At 48.1% G+C, this 22,510-nt stretch overlaps 1 protein-coding gene across 1 annotated transcript in view; it reads right to left on the reverse strand.

Annotated features, from left to right (window-relative positions):
* LOC119978355 (rasGAP-activating-like protein 1) overlaps window positions 1-22,510 on the reverse strand; it is a 398,828-nt gene that overhangs the window by 173,215 nt on the left and 203,103 nt on the right. Inside the window, exon 10 of the mRNA XM_038819933.1 lies at window positions 20,997-21,070. Coding sequence (XP_038675861.1) covers window positions 20,997-21,070 — 74 coding nt within the window. The remainder of the gene's footprint in view (window positions 1-20,996; window positions 21,071-22,510) is intronic.

The raw sequence follows: 22,510 nt of genomic DNA on the forward strand, positions 1-22,510 counted from the left end.
CAAAAGAACGTATCACCTGGCTCATCGCGTGATTTTAAACAGAGTATGGGAACAGGCTGATATTTCACAAGGCAAACTTATTTGGGAGGTTTGGAGGGTATTCTAAGCTATGGCAGTGACTCTGTTTGCAACTTTCTGCTTCATGTTTACTTGTCATACCTTTCAGTTTTACTATAAGAGTTCCATCCTTATCACTGGTAATCTTCCGCTTTCTAGACACTCCCAATTTCATCAGGAAGGTGGAATTGAGGCCTGGAAGAGATTATCCGTGACTATATTGTCCCCAAACTATCTCCAAGACCAAGATTTTGGGCCGCCCCACTTAGTTTTTAAAAATAGTTCATTCTTTAGATTGGTGTCAATGTCACCTGATTGCACCACGAGGATGTACATTTTCATTCATTAAAAGGCACGATACAAATTACTTTGAATTCTTTTATGGGATGTGGCTGTCGCTGGCTGGGCCAGCATTTGTTGCCCATCCCTAATTGCCCTTGACCTGAATGACTTGCTGGGCCATTTCAGAGGGATGTTAAGAGTCAACCACATTGCAGTGGGTCTAGACTCACATGTAGGTCAGACCAGGTTAGGGCAGCGGATTTCCTGGATGAACCAGAGGTGTTTTTATGACCATGACAATGGTGTCATGGTCACCATTAGACTTTTATGTCAAATTTCACTATCTGCCATGGGGGATTTGAACCCGGGTCTTTGGATTACTCGTCCTTTACTCCCACTTACTCCCCACCAAATGCAGACTGCTGTTGTTGGTATGATGTTCTGCAGTTCCTTCAGCTTCTTGCTGTAGTTCCTGAAAAGTAGGAATTCTGGGCTGAATTTAATTCCCACAGCCACGGTCTTGGTGGTGAACACGGAACACTATCGCCAAACTAAAGGAACGTGGCCAGCCAACCAATCACGCTGTGGGGGCCAATTAAGGGCTTGGTGGTGTGGAGCCTGTCCATTCCTGTCATGGGGATGGGTAAAAAGCGCCAATCTCAGATTTACCTGACTGAAATGCTGGTGGCATTTTTAAAGGGCTGCCACCACAGTGCGCTGTGCTGCCTCATTCATCAGGATCACTGCAGGCACCATGATGATGACTCCTTTGGCAGCACAGAAGAACCCTGAACGTCAGGGGTTCAACTGAGGGCCCAAGGAGTGGACCAGGAAGTCACTGTCAGCATACTGGAAGGTAGATACCACATGGTTCTATTCCAGGCTGCACAGAAAAGGCAGGCGCTACTCTCCCCCAAGGGATAGCGAGCAGAGAGGGCCCCGCCTGGCCAGGCAAATTCCATCCCATTCTGGATGCGGTGCCACAAACATCTCAATGGCCTCGCCCACTTGGCCAGTGTGAATCCTATTTACTGCTCTCGTTAATGGGGCTTGGGAATGCGGGATGGATCACCACGAGGAGGAGGGGGAGTGGCTGTCCGAGCTCTGGCAGTGGGGTGCGCCAGCAATAACAACCTGAGCTCCTCCAAGCCTGATCACCGGGCCCTGCCCCATTCTTAGAGGCCGTGCAGTTGAGCTTTCACTCTGGAAATGTCGTTGCCTCCCTTTGCACCAATTTTGAAGAATGATTGAAGCCTGCTCGAATATGGCTGACTTCCACAAGCAAACCTGAGGCTTCACCTGATTGTTGCCAGCTTTAAGCAGTCAGGGAACTGGTGGCAGGTGATCCCCGTGCGCTGCTCATACAAATGGAATCCCTAAATGGCAACCAGCAGCATTTCAATGAGAGTTCATTAATTGCACACCCAGCACAACTGGCTTCCCACCATCTGGCAGCAGTTATGCCGCATGGAAGCTTCCCACCGCTGGTAGAACATGGAGCTGACGTCACACCGTCAAGTTTCCACTCATTCCAAGTTGCAGCACTACAGAACCCCGTCTCTGAACCTCCACCCCCACTCCCTGCAACCCCCACCCCACCCCATGGATCTCATTAAATTCCCCCCTTTAAGTGCACATTATTCAAAGGACAACAGGTGAGATATCGCAATGAATACCTGTCACCAGAAAATAACAACATGCAAAGGGATGTGGATGTCATTTACAGGGAAGTCAAAAGGCTAAATGAATGCAGAATGGCAATGATTTCACAGCAACATTTTAACCCACAGCCCTGACGGTAACTGTAAACTCTGCCACCTCTCGATTTATAAGGCTATCCAAAGACCTTTGTCCCTCGGCACCTTGCTGGTGCCCGATAGCTGTCAGGGGAGGTGGGAGCAGCCAGCTTTCAGTGTAATAAAGATGGTCACATTTCCAGTATCAAAAGCCTCCAAGTACAGAAATGCAACAACAGAAATTAACTTATCAGTTAATCAGATTCTGTTTCACTGCATTGCTTATAATGGTCAAACATCCTATGGTGCTGTTCACCAACCTGTAGCTGCTGAGATCAGAATGTAGAAGTGAGGCATTACCATTTTAAACAGCGTTAATCCTTTCACATGCCTTCAGGTTCAAGATTGGCCTGCTTGAAAGGTACACCCATCCACACTGCTGCCGGTAAGCAGGCTGAGCAAAATTACGTGCTGAAGAAATCGATCTACCCATGCCGTCAACTATTCGTATTTCAATATCAGAACCACTTTTACACGTATTGCTGACCCAGGAAGCGAAGGACGTTCAACCAATTGCCTCCAGACGGGGTTTAACTGCTAACCCAGAACACTGTGGCCGATCAGACCCCAACCTTGACTGATGTTCAACAGAGGCACGTTTCACTGTTTCTTTATTGGGTTAGGAAGCTTGTCTGGGGAGGATATTGGAAGAGTCATTGTGAGCGCCACCTGCTCATGGTGGGTGCCAAGTAAAAGAAACAAAACTACATGTGACACACAAGTCGTAGTCAACTGATTGTGAAAGCAGTATCAATTCCAAAGCCTCTGAGTGAACTGTAGAAGTGCTGTCTTTTAATTATTGTCAGCTAAATTGAATTTCTGTCACGCAACAAAATAGGTAAAATCTCAAAATAAAACGGACACCGTATTGTTCCGGCTGGACGAGGAGGAAAGAGTCGGCTCCGCTTCCCCCAGTCAGTCACAACAATGCTTTTAATAACAATTCCCCCCTGTAAATGGCTTATCCAAACCAAATGTTTTTTAGCAAGGAGCCAATCAAACAAGGTTTTCTTGAGTCAAAGAAAAAGTGGGTGGGGCAGGAGATCAACCCCCCCCCCCCCCCCCCCCCCCCCCCCCCCCCCGCGCCACCCACAGCATGTTTTGTGGCAGCGGCAACAGCCTGCAATTGGCCGGTGGTGGCATCCTCTGGCCCTGCAGCGGTCAATGGGTTTTCCCATTGTTCGCACCCTCTGCCACCAGCGGGACTGGAAGATCCCACCAGCCGGACTGGACAATCTCGCCAGAGGGACTGGACAATCACGCCAGTGGGACTGGAAGATCCCACCAGAGGGACTGGAAGATCGCTCCAGTGGGACTGGACAATCCCGCCAGTGGGACTGGACAATCCGCCAGCGGGACTGGACAATCCCGCCAGCGGGACTGGACAATCCCGCCAATGGGACTGGACAATCCCACCAGTGGGACTGGACAATCTCGCCAGTGGGACTGGACAATCCCGCCAGTGGGACTGGACAATCCCGCCAATGGGACTGGACAATCTCGCCAGCGGGACTGGACAATCCCGCCAGCGGGACTGGACAATCCCGCCAGCGGGACTGGACAATCTCGCCAGCGGGACTGGAAGATCCCGCCAGCGGGACTGGACAATCCCGCCAGCGGGACTGGACAATCCCGCCAGCGGGACTGGAAGATCCCGCCAGTGGGACTGGAAGATCCCGCCAGCGGGACTGGACAATCCCGCCAGTGGGACTGGACAATCCTGCCAGAGGGACTGCGCGATCCCGCCAGCCGGACTGGAAGATCCCACCAGCGGGACTGGACAATCTCGCCAGTGGGACTGGACAATCCCGCCAGCGGGACTGGACAATCCCGCCAGTGGGACTGGACAATCTCGCAAGTGGGACTGGAAGATCCCACCATTGGGACTGGACAATCCCGCCAGTGGGACTGGAAGATCCCCCCAGCCGGACTGGACAATCCCGCCAGTGGGATTGGAAGATCCCCCCAGCCGGACTGGAGGATCCCACCACCAGGAATGGACAGAAAACTTTGGTCAGTAAGTTTATTACTAACTAAACCCGAGAAAAAGTAAAGACACAATGAGACACACACACAGGTATCAAGTGTAAGAAAGTTAGAGGACAGTAAAAAGCTAAAAGAATATACATGACTAAGTCCTTTGCTTGTCTTTGAGGTGCAGATTCTTGAACATTGCAGCCATTTGTTCATTTCCTATAGAATTCTGGAGCTCACTTGATTCAGGTCTGCAGTCTTTTAGCTTCAGATAGAGAGAGAGAGATCTTTAATGCTCTCTCCCAGTAGTGTGTTTTGGAGATGTTTCTTTTTCCTTTTCCTCACTCTTCTGATTCTGCTTGGCAGAACCAGTTTTTAAACAGGTAGTTGATGAGCATCTTTTGCAGCAATTCTTGGAGGCCAAGCGATCCCATTCTTTGGGTGGAATTTTCCAATCTGCATGCCGACGGGGTCTTCCAGTCCTGCCGAAGATGGTATCTCAGGCGGTAGGGATGGATGATCCAAATAAAACACCATAGACATGGGTGTGACCAGAAGATTCTGCCGGAGGCCAAGAGTGAGCCGTCGCCGATGCTGGTTAACATGCCACGCCAGCATGTGGAAAATCCCATACTTTGGGCGGGATTCTCCAACCCCCCGCCGGGTCGGAAAATATTCAGGGGGAGGCGCGAATCCCGCCATGACGCCGGCGCTGTTTATCGGGCAGGGGCAGGATTACACCACGCTGGTTGGGGGCCGTTGGCAGCGCCCCCCCCCCCCCCCAGCGATTCTCTGGACGCCGATGGGCCAAGCAGCTGTCCATTTTTGGCCAGTCCCGCCGACATGAATCACTCAACTCACACGCCGGCGTGATCTGGCAGGTGAGTATGCGTGGGCGGATCTTGGGGGGGGGGGGGGGGGCGTGGGGTGATCCGACCCTGGCGGGGCCCCCACAGTGGTCTGGCCCGCGATCAGGGCCCGCCAATCTGCGGGCGGGCTTGTTCCGTGGGAGCACTTCTTTCTTCCGTGCCGGGCCCCCGTAGGGTTCCGCCATATTGCCCAGGGGCTGGCACGGAGAAGAGAAACCCCCACGCATGCGCACAAATACGCCAGCCGGTCCGCGCATGCGGCTCCAACCCCTCCGCCGTCCACCTAGCCCCCGGAATTGCAGAGAATTCCTCACTTTCAGAGGCTGTTGACGCCGGAGTGGTTGGCGCGGTTTCCCCGCCGGTGTGGGGATTTAATCTCCAGAAGGGAGAATCACGTCTTTGTCTTTTTGTCTCCAGAACCTTTGACACATTTCAAGATAGAAATCAAGAGGAGATGGAGTTATTTCATCCTCCACAGGGGTTTCGAACCTTTAATGAGTTTTTGGCTGTTTTGCAGTTGCCATTGTCCTGATAGGATGATAGTTGTTTAATATCCAGCATTTTGCACCTTAATTGCCTTCCTTTCAGGACAGTTCCCTTTTGAAGTGGAACTTGATACCCGCCAGGTGTGAAATTCCATGCAACAGGTCTGCAGTGTGATTCATATAGAAGATTTGCAGAGAAATGGTTAACCGACAATATCAGACATCAGGTGATTCGTGGCAGCCAATTTTGTGATCAGTGTCTTTTCTTATATTTTCTTTTTAAAACGGGTCTTCTTTAAACAGTTCAATAAGTCTGTGGTTCGCTGGTGAAGTTGTAGGTATATCTCCACTCAGTCACAGTTACCTGTCATCGTGATACTTTACAGGAGGATATGATGCTCACGGAGAGAAAATCTCAGATAGTTACAGCTGCATAACCTGATAATTCTTATTGATTAATTTTAATTCATGGACAGCACAGTAGCACAGTGGGTACCACTGTTGCTTTAAAGCTCCAGGGTCCCAGGTTCGATTCCCGGCTTGGGTCACTGTCTGTACGGAGTCTGCACATTCTCCCCGTGTCTGTGTGGGTTTCCTCCGGGTGCTCCGGTTTCCATCCACAAGTCCCGAAAGACGTGCTATTGGGTAATTTGTACATTCCGAATTCTCCCTCTGTGTACCTGAGCAGGCGCCGGAATGTGGTGACTGGGGTCTTTTCACAGTAACTTCATCACAGTGCTTTTCATTTCATAGCTTACTTATGACAATAAAGATCATTATTATTATAATTTCCTGAGACACACTTCCTCTTTTTGCTGCTCTCTACTGAATTACTCCTTCAATTGTTATGTTTTCGAAACAGGGCTTTCGATGAGAGTACATTGATTTTCTTCATTCACTTATGGGATCTGAGAGTCGCTGGGTATTGCACATCTCAATTGCCCTTAAGGGTGTGCGAGAAAACTGATTTCTTGAACTGCTGCTGTCTCTGTGGTGAAGGTACTTTGAGAATGCGTTAGGTAGGAAGTTACAGTATTTTGAGTCAGCAACGATAAAGGAATGACTCTACATTTCAGATGAATATGGTGTCGAACCTGGTGGAGGACCTGCAGGAGGTAGCCGCATGAGACTGCTGCCCTTGTCCATCTCGAGGGTTAGCGATCACAGGTTTGGAGGAGCTATTGAAGAAACCTTGACACATTGCTGCAGTGCACCTTGTACATGGTGCACAGTAGAGACGCTATGCACTCGGACTGGCCAAGAATGGTGGGAATATTTACAATCACGGATAGGGTACCTATCAAGCATGTCTTTTTACCTTGGATGGTTTTGCGATTCTTGAATGTTGGTGCTGCACTCATCCAGGCAAGTGACCCATATGGACCACTCAAAATAAATTAATATTTTTAAGAGCTAAATTTATTCAAATGTTCATTTTAGGGGCGATGTTCTGGTTGAATAAGTTAACTTGACCGGCATTCCCGTCCAGGGCCAATTATAATCTATGTCTGCACAGTGCTGTATATGGCCAGGGATGTGAGTTGAATTCCACAAATAGTAGTGTGACTTTATTTTCACCACTGCCTGATGCAGTAATTACTCATAACCACATTCTGATCTAACCCTCTGGCAAAGATATTTGACTGGAAATTCAGTGGGAATTTCCCTCATCTCCTCATGTAACTCTGCCGGAGGATTGGAAAAACCCTTGGGGGAACAGTCACTTACCCATTGCTCATAACCCTGTGAGATTCCCCAGTATTTAAATATAGTCGGAGAGATTTTCCTGAAGCTGCACCTGGATGTAATTAATGACCTGGATGTGGTGAAGATCACTTCACAGAGTGCGTTCCTTTCACAGTAAAACCCCAAAAGACCACCATCCTGCCACAACTCCACAAATGTCTTCTAGTTTTTCACCTTTGACAACTGTGGCTCCTTTTGTGTTTGACTCTCACTTCATTTGATCTTCCACTAACTTCTGCCAAGATTTTATCTTTAAAAAACAAACCGCCTGTTTACTCTAAAGCAGACACCAACAGCCAAGGCAGACTTTACCAAACAGTCACAGTAATTTAATGAGTCATTAAACTGCGTGGCTTAACATTTATTTAATAAGTAAGAAACAATGCTGATTTATTGCCTCACTGCCAAGCTAGCGGGAACCCAAAGAAGACTATTCTTCATTAAATTTCCGTAACATTTCTGGCTCTTTAAAGATAATTTCCATTAGCTCTCAACCAAAACATAGGTGGGCAGCAGGGTAGCATGGTGGTTAGCATAAATGCTTCACAGCTCCAGGGTCCCAGGTTCGATTCCCGGCTGGGTCACTGTCTGTGTGGAGTCTGCACGTCCTCCCCTGTGTGCGTGGGTTTCCTCCGGGTGCTCCGGTTTCCTCCCACAGTCCAAAAGATGTGCGGGTTAGGTGGATTGGCCATGCTAAATTGCCCGTAGTGTCCTAATAAATAAAGTAAGGTTAAGGGGGGGTTGTTGGGTTACGGGTATAGGGTGGATACGTGGTTTGAGTAGGGTGATCATGGCTCGGCACAACATGAGGGCCGAAGGGCCTGTTCTGTGCTGTACTGTTCTATGTTCTATATGTTCTATAACCAGTATGAATTCCAAATACTAAGATTGATGTTTGAAGTTGCCTAAAATTGCCTCCAGTTCGATTTCCCGCCAAGGGAGAGAGACTGAAAATCACTGGGGTAGTCTCCAGAGGGTGACCTCCAAGCAAGCTGCCAGTAGACAGCAGCATTGTCAGAGTCCTGTGATTGACCAAGGGATGGTGTGTAACCTAGGGAGGCGCTCCCTCCTTTACAGTCGGATTTATTCCAGGTGATGACAGTTCTAGAGCTGGCCACAATTGCTTTAAAATTCACTCCCGGAACCACAGCAATACTAAAGAAATGGAGAGGGAGCCTCCCAATTATCAAAATTTGTTCTTCTGCTGTCCACTGACAAAAGGTGATTGGCATGAAACATTGGGGGAAACTTTCTACTCATGTCAGCCACGAGGGCATACATCAATGTGGGCACAAACTCTCGCAACAATCAGAAAAAGAGATTCTCGCCGGCGAGGTTCATTTTCCGATTTTCCCTGCTCCTCACTGGTAACGTAACAAGGTTCCCACCCTTAAATTCATTGGAATGAATTTCAACATAATTAGCGGGCTTCCCTGCCAATTATTCCCCCGACACTTACAATTCCCCCCTCTCCAATGTGGTGTCAAATTGGCGAGATTTACAACTGCTTTCTAAAAGCTGGAAGCAGTCGCGGGCACCCCACTTGGGACGAAAAGCTAAGTATAGCCCCCGGGGGAGAGGGGCATGCCTGGGCAGCCACCCTGGCAGTGACAAGGGCAAGCCCTCTGTAAAGCTTCATGGGCATGGGGGAAGGTTCCCCTTATGCGTTGCAAACTTTATCAGGCCCTGCCCAGCAGTGGGACGGCGTAGACCATGCTCCCAGATGTTTTGTGCACAAAGTACCGTGACATATGGAGAGAAAACTCCGTTGCGCAGCTGGAGCTACATGCCGGTTTTTCACCTTAACCAGCAGTGCAAAATTCCAACCATTAACTCTGTTTTTCTCTCCACAGACGCTGAGTATCTGCAGAATTTTCTGCTTTTCCTTCAGATGGCCAGAATCCGCTGTATTTTGCTTAAATATTAGAGTGATCCTTCTTTTGGATGCTGCTGGTTATTTGACCAGTTACTTCCGATACCTTCCTATATAAGTTTGTAACTGCAGATAAGTTTGCCGATAACACCTGCTCTTCAAAGCAAGGCAGGCACTAACGTCACCAAACTACTGCCCTTCCTCAGTGCTACCTCATGATTCCTCATGGGGCAACAGTTTGCTTCTTCAGCCACTTTACTTTTAAAGGCAAAGTTCCAAACCACATTCCCTGCACAAAAGTTCAACTGCTGTGAAAATTCCAAAGAAAAAATTCACTACTTGGGAGATGCATCATTCCAACATTTATAACACTGGTATTTTGTGGTCTTTGCCAAATGCTAACCACCGCATTTAACTCCAACTGAATTCTCAACTTCCCACCCTTGGAATGTCACTACAGTAAAAGAGACGGAATCTCCTCTTCATTGTGAGCCATGCTATCATGACATAAATAGATTTAATCGTGAAAGTGTTTCACTTTATTTAGAACAAAAACCACTGCTTCTAATTAGATTTGTCAGTAGCTTTTTCGGTTTAAAGTAACACCCGGGGCAGGATTCTCCGGTTCCCCTGTCCCGGGTCTATCGGTGGTACGCCGTTTGCTGTCGGCGGGATTTTCTCTTCACGGCGCTTGTCAATGGGATTCGCCATTGAAGCCACCCCACGCCACCGGGAAGCCTGCGGGTGAGGATGCGTTGCCGGCAGGAAAAGAGAATCCCAATGGCCAGGGAATTCTGGTCCGGATATACGAACAGATGTATTCAACATGCCCGTTGCCTCCAGGGACTTGTGGAAGCTCAGAGGAAATGGCAACACTCAAATTTGGCAATAGACTTTGAAAAATGGACTTGAACTGTTAAGCAGGCCTTTACCATGGAAAGCAATGAGAATTAATGCAGTATCTAGGTGAAAAACATCAATGAATGACAAGTCATGTTACCGTAAAATGCATAAGCCAGTTTTGCGACAGCGTTTTCTTCACAATGCATCATCGTCCAAAGCCATGAGCATTTACTTCTCATATTAGCAGTTTGGGATTTTAAATTGTGTTGTGCAGCTATTAACTGACAAGGTTGTAGGGAATTCCTTTCAAGTCAATGGAGCGAAAATCAGATGGGTTACAGAAAAGGTGATTGGGATCCCCCCCCAACCCTCCGCCCCCCCAGGCTCTGCCAGATAGAACATAGAACATAGAACGATACAGCGCAGTACAGGCCCTTCGGCCCTCGATGTTGCACCGACATGGAAAAAAAAAAAACTAAAGGCCATCTAACCTACACTATGCCCTTATCATCCATATGCTTATCCAATAAATTTTTAAATGCCCTCAATGTTGGCGAGTTCACTACTGTTGCAGGTAGGGCATTCCACGGCCTCACCACTCTTTGCGGTAAAAACCCACCTCTGACCTCTGTCCTATATCTATTACCCCTCAATTTAAGGCTATGTCCCCTCGTGCTAGCCACCTCCATCCGCGGGAGAAGGCTCTCGCTGTCCACCCTATCTAACCCTCTGATCATTTTGTATGCCTCTATTAAGTCACCTCTTAACCTTCTTCTCTCTAACGAAACAACCTCAAGTCCATCAGCCTTTCCTCATAAGATTTTCCCTCCATACCAGGCAACATCCTGGTAAATCTCCTCTGCACCCGTTCCAAAGCTTCCACGTCCTTCCTATAATGAGGCGACCAGAACTGTACGCAATACTCAAATGCGGCCGTACCAGAGTTTGGTACAGCTGCATCATGACCTCATGGCTCCGGAACTCAATCCCTCTACCAATAAAGGCCAACACACCATAGGCCTTCTTCACAACCCTATCAACCTGGGTGGCAACTTTCAAGGATCTATGTACATGGACACCGAGATCCCTCTGCTCATCCACACTACCAAGAATTTTACCATTAGCCAAATATTCCGCATTCCTGTTATTCTTTCCAAAGTGAATCACCTCACACTTCTCCACATTAAACTCCATTTGCCACCTCTCAGCCCAGCTCTGCAGCTTATCTATGTCCCTCTGTAACCTGCAACATCCTTCCGCACTGTCTACAACTCCACCGACTTTAGTGTCGTCTGCAAATTTACTCACCCATCCTTCTGCGCCCTCCTCTAGGTCATTTATAAAAATGACCTAACAGCAACGGCCCCAGAACCGATCCTTGTGGTACACCACTCGTAACTGACCTCCATTCTGAACATTTCCATCAACTACCCACTCTCTGTCTTCTTTCAACTAGCCAATTTCTGATCCACATCTCTAAATCACCCTCAATCCCCAGCCTCCGTATTTTCTGCAATAGCCGACCGTGGGGAACCTTATCAAACGCTTTACCTGAAATCCATATACACCACATCAACTGCTCTACCCTCGTCTACCTGTTCAGTCACCTTCTCAAAGAACTCGATAAGGTTTGTGAGGCATGACCTACCCTTCACAAAACCATGCTGACTATCCCTAATCATATTATTCCTATCTAGATGATTATAAATCGTATCTTTTATAATCCTCTCCAAGACTTTACCCACCACAGACGTTAGGCTCACCGGCCTATAGTTACCGGGGTTATCTCTACTCCCCTTCTTGAACAAAGGGACACATTTGCTATCCTCCAGTCCTCTGGCACTATTCCTGTAGCCAATGATGACCTAAAAATCAAAGCCAAAGGCTCAGCAATCTCTTCCCTGGCTTCCCAGAGAATCCTAGGATAAATCCCATCCGGCCCCGGGGACTTATCTATTTTCACCTTGTCCAGAATTGCCAACACTTCTTCCCTACGCACCTCAATGCCATCTATTCTAATAGCCTGGGTCCAGCATTCTCCTCATCAATATTATCTTTTTCTTGAGTGAATACTGACGAAAAGTATTCATTAGTATCTCGCTTATCTCCTCAGCCTCCACACACAACTTCCCACCACTGTCCTTGACTGGCCCTACTCTTACCCTAGTCATTCTTTATTCTGACATACCTATAGAAAGCTTTTGGGTTTTCCTTGATCCTACCTGCCAAAGACTTCTCATGTCCCCTCCTTGCTCGTCTCAGCTCTCTCTTAGATCCTTCCTCGCTTCCTTGTAACTATCAAGCGCCCCAACTGAAAACTTCACGCCTCATCTTCACATAGGCCTCCTTATTCCTCTTAACAAGAGATTCCACTTCTTTGGTAAACCCGGTTCCCTCGCTCGACCCCTTCCTCCCTGCCTGACTGGTACGTACTTATCAAGAACATGCAATAGCTGTTCCTTGAACACGCTCACATATCCAGTGTGCCCAACCCCTTGCAGCCTACTTCTCCAACCAACACATCCTAAGTCATGTCTAATGGCATCATAATGCCCTTCCCCCAGCTATAACTCTTGCTCTGCGGGGTATACTTATCCCTTTCCATCACTACGTAAAGGTCACCGAATTGTGGTCACTGTCTCCAAAGTGTTCACCTACCTCCAGATCTAACACTGGCCTGGTTCATTACCCAAAACCAAATCCCAAAGTGGCCTCACCTCTTGTTGGCCTGTCAACATATTGTGTCAGAAACCCTCCTGCCACACATTGCTACAAAGACCGACCCATCCAATGTACTCAAACTATATCTTTTCCAGTCAATATTAGGAAAGTTAAAGTCTCCCATAACAACTACCCTGTTACTTTCGCTCTTTTCCAGAATCATCTTCGCCATCCTTTCCTCTACATCTCTAGAACTATTAGGTGGCCTATAGAAAACTCCCAACAGGGTGACCTCTCCTTTCCTGTTTCTAACCTCAGCCCATAATACCTCGGAAGAAGAGTCCCCATCTTGCATCCTTTCTACCACCGTAATACTGTCCTTGACCTAGCAGCGCCACACCTCCCCCTCTTTTGCCCCCTTCTCTGACCTTACTAAAGCACCTAACCCCGGAACCTGCAACAACCATTCCTGTCCCTGCTCTATCCATGTCTCTGAAATGGCCACAACATCGAAGTCCCAGGTACCAACCCATGCTGCCAGTTCCCCTACCTTATTTCGTATACTCCTGGCATGTGAAATAGACACACTTCAAACCACAGACCTGAACACTGCCGCCCTCCTGCGAAGTCAAAACTGTGCTCCTGACCTCTCTACTCTCAATCTCTCGCACCCCAAAACTACAATCCAGGTTCCCATGCCCCTGCTGAATTAGTTTAAACCCCCCCCAAGAGTACTAACAAATCTCCCCCCCAGGATATTGGTGCCCCTCAGGTTCAGCTGTAGACCATCCTGTCTATAGAGGTCCCACCTTCCCCAGAAAGAGCCCCAGTTATCCAGAAATCTGAATCCCTCCCGCCTGCACCATCCCTGTAGCCACGTGCTTAATTGCTCTCTCTCCCTATTCCTCATCTCAATATCACGTGGCACGGGCAACAACCCAGAGATAACAACTCTGTTTGTTCTCGCTCTGAGCTCCATCCTAGCTCCCTAAGGCCTGCCTGACATCCTTGTCCCCTTTCCTACCTATGTCGTAGTGCCAATGTGGACTACGACTTGGGGCTGCTCCCCCTCCCCCTTAAGGACCCGGAAACCCGATCCGAGACATCACGTACCCTTGCACCTGGGAGGCAACATACCAAACGTGAGTCTCTCTCGCTCCCCACAAATTCTCCTATCTGTGCCCTGACTATTGAGTCCCCAATTACTAATGTTCTACTCCTTTCCCCCCTCCCTTCTGAGCAACAGGGACAGACTCCGTGCCAGAGGCCCGTACCCCATGGCTTACCCCTGGTAAGTCGTCCCCCCCACAAGTATCCAAAACGGTTATACTTGTTACTCAGGGGAACGACCGCAGGGGGTCCCTGCACTGACTGCTTCTTCCCAGTCCCTCTTACTGTTACCCATCTATCTGCAGTCTTTGGTGTAACTACTTCCCTGAAGCTCCTATCTATGACCCCCTCTGCCTCCCGAATGATCCGAAGTTCATCCAGCTCAAGCTCCAGGTCCCTAACACGGTTTTTGAGGAGCTGGGTTGGGTGCACTTCCCACAGATGAAATCAGCAGGGACACTGACGGCGTCCCCTCACCTCAAACATTCTGCAGGAGGAGCATTGTACTGCCTTCCCTGACATCCCCTCTAGATTAAAAAAAAAAAAAACAAGAAAAAGAAAAAGAAAGGAAGAGCTTACCTGATATTACCTCAAACCCTGATCCCGCTGAAAGGTAGCAAATTTAAAGGCACTCACTCACCTTCACGACAGGCCCCTGCTCCCGCTTCCCAACCACCGTGGGGTGGGGGGGTTGGTTAGAGGAGGAGGTAGGTTTGGGAAACACTCACAAAGTGTTTCGGGTTTAACTGTCACTTGCCAACAGCCCCTCCACAAACCACCTTCAACTTAGGCTGACCGCACTGCACGTATGCAAATTTCCCCAGAACAGCTGATCAGTAGCTCTGCTCTGCTGCCCTCTGCTGGTTGCTTGCCTTTACTCAAACTCCTTGGGTCTTCTTCGCAGGTTCACCTTCAACTTAGGCTGACCGCACTGCACGTATGCAAATTTCCCCAGAACAGCTGATCAGTAGCTCTGCTCTGCTGCCCTCTGCTGGTTGCTTGCCTTTACTCAAACTCCTTGGGTCTTCTTCGCAGGTTCACCTTCAACTTAGGCTGACCGCACTGCACGTATGCAAATTTCCCCAGAACAGCTGATCAGTAGCTCTGCTCTGCTGCCCTCTGCTGGTTGCTTGCCTTTACTCAAACTCCTTGGGTCTTCTTCGCAGGTTCACCTTCAACTTAGGCTGACCGCACTGCACGTATGCAAATTTCCCCAAATTTCCCCAGAACAGCTGATCAGTAGCTCTGCTCTGCTGCCCTATGCCATCCAGGTGTTGAAATTCAAAATGACACCCCTCACCCCTTCGAAGAGGCTTTCATCAGGAAAGCTCACTGGCATCTGACAAACCTTCACTAGACATCCCAAAGCAAATGGTCTGGCCTTAGGATAATTCAGGCTGAGAGTCAATCATTGGGCCATTCCTTGTACCAGGGTCTCTGAACTTTGCTTCTTTCTATATAGGATGGTGAAATCATCCATATTTTACAGCCTAAAATTACCTGATAATTTATAAAGAATATCAATCAGTGTTAATCAACAAGGAGAATATGTCCCATATATGCTATACCGAACAAATCTATAAATACAGTACAAATGATTCCATGATTTCAACCTATTTTGTGCATGATGGAACTCGTCCCCATCTTTGAAACCGTGAGCACAAAAACCCTTTGAAGCTCCTTATATATACACAAAAATAAAAGTATTTTATTTAATCACAAGCACAGATGTAATTGGTCTCCAATGGCAGTGTTTATGGGAGGTATGCTTACTCACAAGGAGAGACTATGATGAGGATGTACAAGGTGGCATGTTGAAGCGTGTTGTTTGATTTATAAGATATTGGGACATGCGTGGTGACAATTATGTGGGTGGGAAGTGACGAATTGGGTTAATGGTGATTACCAGGGTAGAAAATATTTTGAGTCTGTGCGGGGTAAAACTAAAGAGATAATTTACATTGATAGACTGTTAAATCACAGTAATGTCACACAGATAAATAGTATCGCAATGAATGGGAAACAATCTGTCCCTGGAGGTGTTGATTCAGGAATGGAGGTCAGGATACCAAGGCTCTTCTATAAGTAGGATCACAGGATCTTTGAAGACTGCTTCAGCAGGAACAAATTGACCATTTAGCATCTCAATCCTAGAGACGAGGGGAAGAATTTTGCTAGTCCACAGGTGACAGGCTAGAAAGGAGGCCAGCACAATGCTGAGGAAACATGTTGAGATGCCTCACAGAAGAAGTCCCACCACTGGGTAAAGTTACCCAGTGGCTGAAATGTTAGTAAATTAAAGGCAATTTTCCGTGTCACCGGCATCTTGTTGGCAGCAGATCAGCTTCCCCTGGTCTCCCAGGGAGATAATCCATAAACCATAATCATTAGCTGCAAGGAGGGAACCTCCATGTGTTTTCCCTGGGGTGGAAAAGGGGGAGTGGACTGGAGCCGGAGGCCTGCTTGCTCTCTCCTACCTACCCCTGACCTTGCTGTCCCAGCAGTGGCTCCTCTCTCGATGGCGCTGCCGAGGATGCCGCTCTGCCGGCCCTCTAATTGGGCTAGCAGTGTGGAAGACCTGCCCACCTTCCTTAATTGACCTCTTGCCCCACCTACCGGCACTTGTTTGGCACCTCCTGGCAATATCGTGGGGGAATGGCAGCATCGTGGGGGGGAGGTCTGGCCTCCTGCCCGAACATGTGGGCCACTCTAAAAACTACCCCTTCTGAGAAGATCCTGCCCAGAACCGGAGTTTAATGACTCATCTGAACGACAGCGCCTCTGGCAAGCCAGAATCTCTCATGTCCTGCAGTGCAGTGACAGCCTGGGTTAGATACTTTGTATCAGTATTCACCAAAGAGAAGGAATTGGTGGATGTTGCGTTTGGAGAAGGGTGTGTAGATAGCCTGGGTCACATTGAGATCTAAAAAAACGAGGTGTTGGGCGTCTTGAAAAATATTAAGGTAGATAAGTCCCCAGGGTCGGATGGGATCTACCCCAGAATACTGAAGGAGGCTAGAGAGGAAATTGCTGAGGCCTTGACAGAAATGTTTGGATCCTCACTGTCTTCAGGTGATGTCCCGGAGGACGGGAGAATAGCCAATGTTGTTCCTTTGTTTAAGAAGGGTAGCAAGGATAATCCAGGGAACTACAGGCTGGTGAGCTTATGTCAGTGGTAGGGAAATTACTGGAGAGAATTCTTCGAGACAGGATCTGCTCCCATTTGGAAGCAAATGGACGTATTAGTGAGAGGCAGCATGGTTTTGTGAAGGGGAGGTCGTGTCTCACTAACTTGATAGAGTTTTTCGAAGAGGTCACAAAGATGATTGATGCAGGTAGGGCAGTGGATGTTGTCTATATGGACTTCAGTAAGGCCTTTGATAAGGTCCCTCATGGCAAACTGGTACAAAAGGTGAAGTCACAGGAGATCAGGGGTGAGCTGGCAAGATGGATACAGAACTGGCTAGGTCATAGAAGGCAGAGAGTAGCAATGGAAGGGTGCTTTTCTAATTGTAGGGCTGTGACTAGTGGTGTTCTGCAGGGATCAGTGCAGGGGCCTTTGCTGTTCATAGTATATATAAATGATTTGGAGGAAAATGTAACTGGTCTGATTAGTAAGTTTGCAGACGACACAAAGGTTGGTGGAATTGTGGATAGTGATGAGGACTGTATCAGAGGACACAGCAGGATTTAGATCGTTTGGAGACTTGGGCGGAGAGATGGCAGATGGAGTTCAATCCGACCAAATGTGAGGTAATGCATTTTGGAAGGTCTAATGCAGGTAGGGAATATACAGTGAATTGTAGAACCCTCAAGAGTATTGAAATTCAGAGAGATCTAGGTGTACAGGTCAACAGGTCACTGAAAGGGGCAACACAGGTGGAGAAGGTAGTCAAGAAGGCATACGGCATGCTTGCCTTCATTGGCCGGGGCATTGAGTGTAAGAATTGGCAAGTCATGATGCAGCTATATAGAACTTTAGTTAGGCCACACTTGGAGTATAGTGTTCAATTCTGGTCGCCACACTACCAGAAGGATGTGGAGGCTTTAGAGAGGGTGCAGAAGAAATTTACCAGGATGCTACCTGGTATGGAGGGCATTAGCTATGAGGAGCGATTGAATAAACTCGGTTTGTTCTCACTGGAACGACGGAGGTTGAGGGGCGACCTGATAGAGGTCTACAAAATTATGAGGGGCTTAGACAGAGTGGATAGTCAGAGGCTTTTTCCCCAGGATAGAGGGGTCAATTACTAGGGGGCACAGGTTTAAGGTGCGAGGGGCAAGGTTTAGAGGAGATGCAAGTTTTTTACACAGAGGGTAGTGGGTGCCTGGAACTCGCTGCCGGAGGAGGTGGTGGAAGCAGGGACGATTGTGACATTTCAGGGGCATCTTGACAAATACCATGAATAGGACGGGAATAGAGGGATATGGACCAAGGAAGCGATGAAGATTGTAGTCTAGTCGGGCAGCATGGTCGGCACAGGCTTGGAGGGCCGAATGGCCTGTTTCTGTGCTGTACTTTTCTTTGTTCTTTGTTCTTTATTCCAAGCTCACATCCAGAATGGGGGCCTGAGCCTCCATCTTCAGTTTCAGGGAGACTCATTTTGGTTGATTGCATTAATGGGGAGGATGGCAGTAAGAGGTTGAAGGGGTGGAAGAAGTAACACTTCAGTGAGGCTGAAGGAATTGTGATGGTGGCAAATGGTTGGCGCGGGAGGATACTAATAATTCGAGCTAGTGATTAGAGAAAAATGGTGACAATCTGAGCAGGAGGGAGAGGGAGGAGGAGAAAAGTAAGCGGAATAGAACAGTTTAGGAAAACGAAAGACAGACTAAAATCAGGGATAAAAAGGGTCAAGGGGAACAGGCCTTCTAAAGGTCAAGGGAAGAGGTGGAGCGCACAGACAATGAGGGGCAGAAAGTAAGGCAAATGAGTGAGGGGGCTTGAAACCACAGAAATGGGGTAAAAAATAACAGCACACAATGATAGGGCATGAATGGTAAGCAAATAGAAAAACCAGCGTACAACAGGCCTGGAAGAAACATCATCCAGGAAAGGTATGAGGCTGGGAAAAGTTAGCTGGTGAAAGCTCTGACTGAAGGTGGGCCTTCTGATTTAGGATGGACTGGAAGTCAGGAAAAGGACTAAATAGGCTGGAGTTAAACATGTGAGTACAATGACGCAGAGGAGGCTGACGGTACGCAAGATAGATTTATTTAAAAGTATTGACAATGGTCTGCATAACGGAGAATCTCACTCCCAGTACAATCCTAGCTGGAAGGACTTATCACACCAGGCCCAGATCTGGACCTTCTTTTAACATTTGCTCACAAAGAGCCCCAGGTGCTATTCCTCCGGCCCTTACCTGGGAAGTTCGTACTCTACGGGTCTCACGGGGAGACCAACGATGATATCCCCGTGGTCCTTCTGGGGGCTATTACAGTGACCCACTCATCCAATCGGGGTAAGTGTGTGGGAGCAGCAAGACTGATGAAAGTGGCAGCAGGTCACATGACAGGAATTAGCCACATAGTGGTGACTTGCAAATGTGACATTCAAAATTGCATTTTTTGTCATCACGGCAGCCATATAGGTGACAGAAAGAGCACTGTGTCAAAAGATGTTACACAGAGTCTTACTTTCACATGAATTATACAGAAGTTAACATTTTGCTGGAAAATATCTTGTGGCATCTTTCACATGCCAGCATAGTTCTGATAATCGGCTTTAAGGTCTGTTTCTCTCCCTGTCGATGCTCAGTGTTTCCAGCATGTACTATTTCTATTATTGTCGAGACAAATGCTTTTTTGGGGGTGCGGGTTGAGGAAGGTAGTTGACCAAGATGGGAGAAGAAGTGTTCTTCTTTGAATAGCGCCATGGAATCTTTTACATCCACCTGCATAAACAAGACCTCAGTTTGCCAACAGTGCAGCACTCCTACAGTAGTACAGTGCAGCGTCAGCCTGGGTTATGTGGGTTCTCTACTCCCACCGCTTGTCAATGGGATTGCTCATTGGACCACCCCACACCACCAGGAATCCCATGGGTAGGGAGAGGTGGGGGGGGTGGGGTACGCTACTGGTGGGCGGGACCAGAGAATCTCGCCGCCAGCGAATGGCCAGAAATTTCCGCCACTGATTATTCAAAGCGCACTCTACTCAGCTAAAACCATTTCAACTTTTTTGGTTGCTCTAGCCCAGTAAATCTCCTCACTCTACATCAAGTCAGCTGTTGCTGACTGGAATTGGCTCATGTGGTTGACTTCACAAAGTCCTCTCCTCACAGTACAGCTGATTACTAGGGAACATGGCAGTAGAAATCGCATAATAAACAGCAAGACCCGGATATTTGTTCCTGGCTTGGAAGCGCAGAGATGGTTCACTTGCACGCTCTGCGATCCTGATCCAGGAAGGAGATGCCCGAGAGGTGGATTCTTTTGTTCTGGATGGCTAGGCCGGATGGGAAGTCAAGCCTGCCACCCGTGAACTCAGTGCAGAACTCAGGCGAGAGTGTGGGGGCGGGCTGGATAGAAGGCCTGTCTCTGTGCACCATCAAGATATTTAACAATTAATTGAACAACCCTCCAGCTCTCACCTCTTAGTCCCCAACCTCAACCCCTGTGCTCACCCATGCCAACTCATACTACCACATGGCCCTTCACACGCCATATGACACCCCATGCCCCTGCACCTTCCTCCCATGGCCCCTCATATCCCCTATGCCCCTCTACCCATTCCTTATGATATCTTAAATCTGTGACAGCTTTGACAGTTCCAATAAATTTTAACAGTTCTTTGACAGCTTGACAATTCTTTGACAGCTTGAACAGTTCCAATGAGCTTTTGTGCAATCCTGTTGCCTTTTAACAATCCCAAAGGGCACCTAACCTGTCACAAAGAGTGCCTTTTCTTTCCAAAAAACTACCCTAGCAGTCCAAATGAATCCACAAGGTTGCGACCTGTTCTTACCACAAGTGGAGGCAGCTGCTGATTCATACACAAAACTGCCTCCATGAGCCAGGAATTTAGAACCTGTCCCCATTCTGCCCCAGACTGACCATCCCCCGCTCCCCCGACCAGCTGCCTCTAAAATGATAGACACCAGGTTCGGGGGGGGGGGGGGGGGGGGGGGGATTTCCAGATTCAAGCCTTTGGAGAGAGCCTGTCCATCAGGGCAAGAAATATCAGGCAAAAGGTCTAAATACATCTACTACCTATATATATGTATCAGAAATGAGAAAAAGAAAGGTTTGGACCCAGGCCCGAGGTTGCAACACATGCTCAGGATTCAGTCACATACACAGTCATCCAAACCCTGTGAGTATTCCGCCAACCATCTGTTAAATCCTACAGAGTATTCTGCATTAAAATTTTCTGTGGAAATCGTTTTGACAGAAAGGCACAAAAGAATAAACGTAAAGTAGAATGAAAGATAATTAATGATGTGCATTTACCCTAATTATTTTTATCATTTTCACAATTTCTGATGTGCCCTACATTTTGCTTTACTGACCTGCTGGATGTGGTGGGTTCATAGATTTCCTAGAACTTACAGTGCCCATTGAGTCTGCACCAGCCCTTGGAAAGAGCACCCTACTTTGCTCACACCTCCACTCGTCCCCATAACCCAGTAAACCCATCTATCCTTTTTAATACAAAGGGGCAATTTAGCATGGCCAATCGACCTAACCTGCATATCTTTGGACTGTGGGAGGAAACCGGAGCACCCAGAGGAAACCCACGCAGACATGGGGAGAACGTGCAGACTCCGCACAGACAGTGACTCAGCGAGGGACCCTGGAGCTGTGAAGTAACAGTGCTAACCACTGAGCTACCGTGCCGCCGGGAGCTGAAGTGGACAGGAAAGAGCACAGGAGGTGCTTTGATTTCAGTCAGGCAGGGAGCCAATTGCCGAAGGCTGCAGGACTGGATAAGTCTGCGCTGGGGATGGAGTGGCTCAGAAGGGAATCGGAAGCCTGCTAGTGGTGATGTGGAGAAGTCTGAAGTCTCATAGTGGGCTGGGCGGCATCGGGTGGAAGGTGGCGGTGTGGGTGTCGGATCACAGAGGCTCCTCAGACCAGCCCCTGGTCTCAGGGAGTAAAGGTACTCAGGCCCTGAATCTGCCAGCTTCTCACCTCAGCTTTCCAGGGGAACGCAACCCAGCTGGGTTAAAGCTCAAAGGCTGAATGACAATGGAGCTTGCCGCCTGATTCTCACATTTAAAGCCCCAATTCAACCTTGGAGAGTGTAAGACATTGACACCCCCTACCCCCTACAACCAGACCAAAATATGATAGATTAAAGTTTAGGCCCAGCTGGTCATTCTGCTAAACTCCACTCTGACCTAACCCGGATCTCTTACACTTTTCCAAATGGAATAACTAAAACATCAGGAACAGTTCCATCACTTTTGGGCACCCTTACCCTTCTGGTCTAAATAACAATTCTACATCTACAGATTTAAAGTATATTATCCATCTTCTTGTGATGTGCAGTGGTTTATCAGAATCCAGGGAATGAGCCAGGTTGAGGGAAATGGTTCTGCTGAAGATTTTGAGCCAAGGTGTTGAACCATTTATTCTCGTCTTTGGACAGGTAAATCCACTGCAGTCAAAATCCCGTGGTTCTGGTTATTCCCGCAGAAATTATAGCCCATTGGGAACGATTCTCCAGCTGCATTCCCGCAGAAATTATAGCCCATTGGGAACGATTCTCCAGCTGCATCGTGCCCGGCGCAAATCCGGACTCGGGAAAATTGCCAACAATTCTCGATGCCGGCGAGGATTAGTGTCTGGGGGGTGGAATGATGCTCGT

Source organism: Scyliorhinus canicula, chromosome 1 (genome assembly GCF_902713615.1).
Source record: "Scyliorhinus canicula chromosome 1, sScyCan1.1, whole genome shotgun sequence".
Taxonomy (NCBI): Eukaryota; Metazoa; Chordata; class Chondrichthyes; order Carcharhiniformes; family Scyliorhinidae; genus Scyliorhinus; species Scyliorhinus canicula.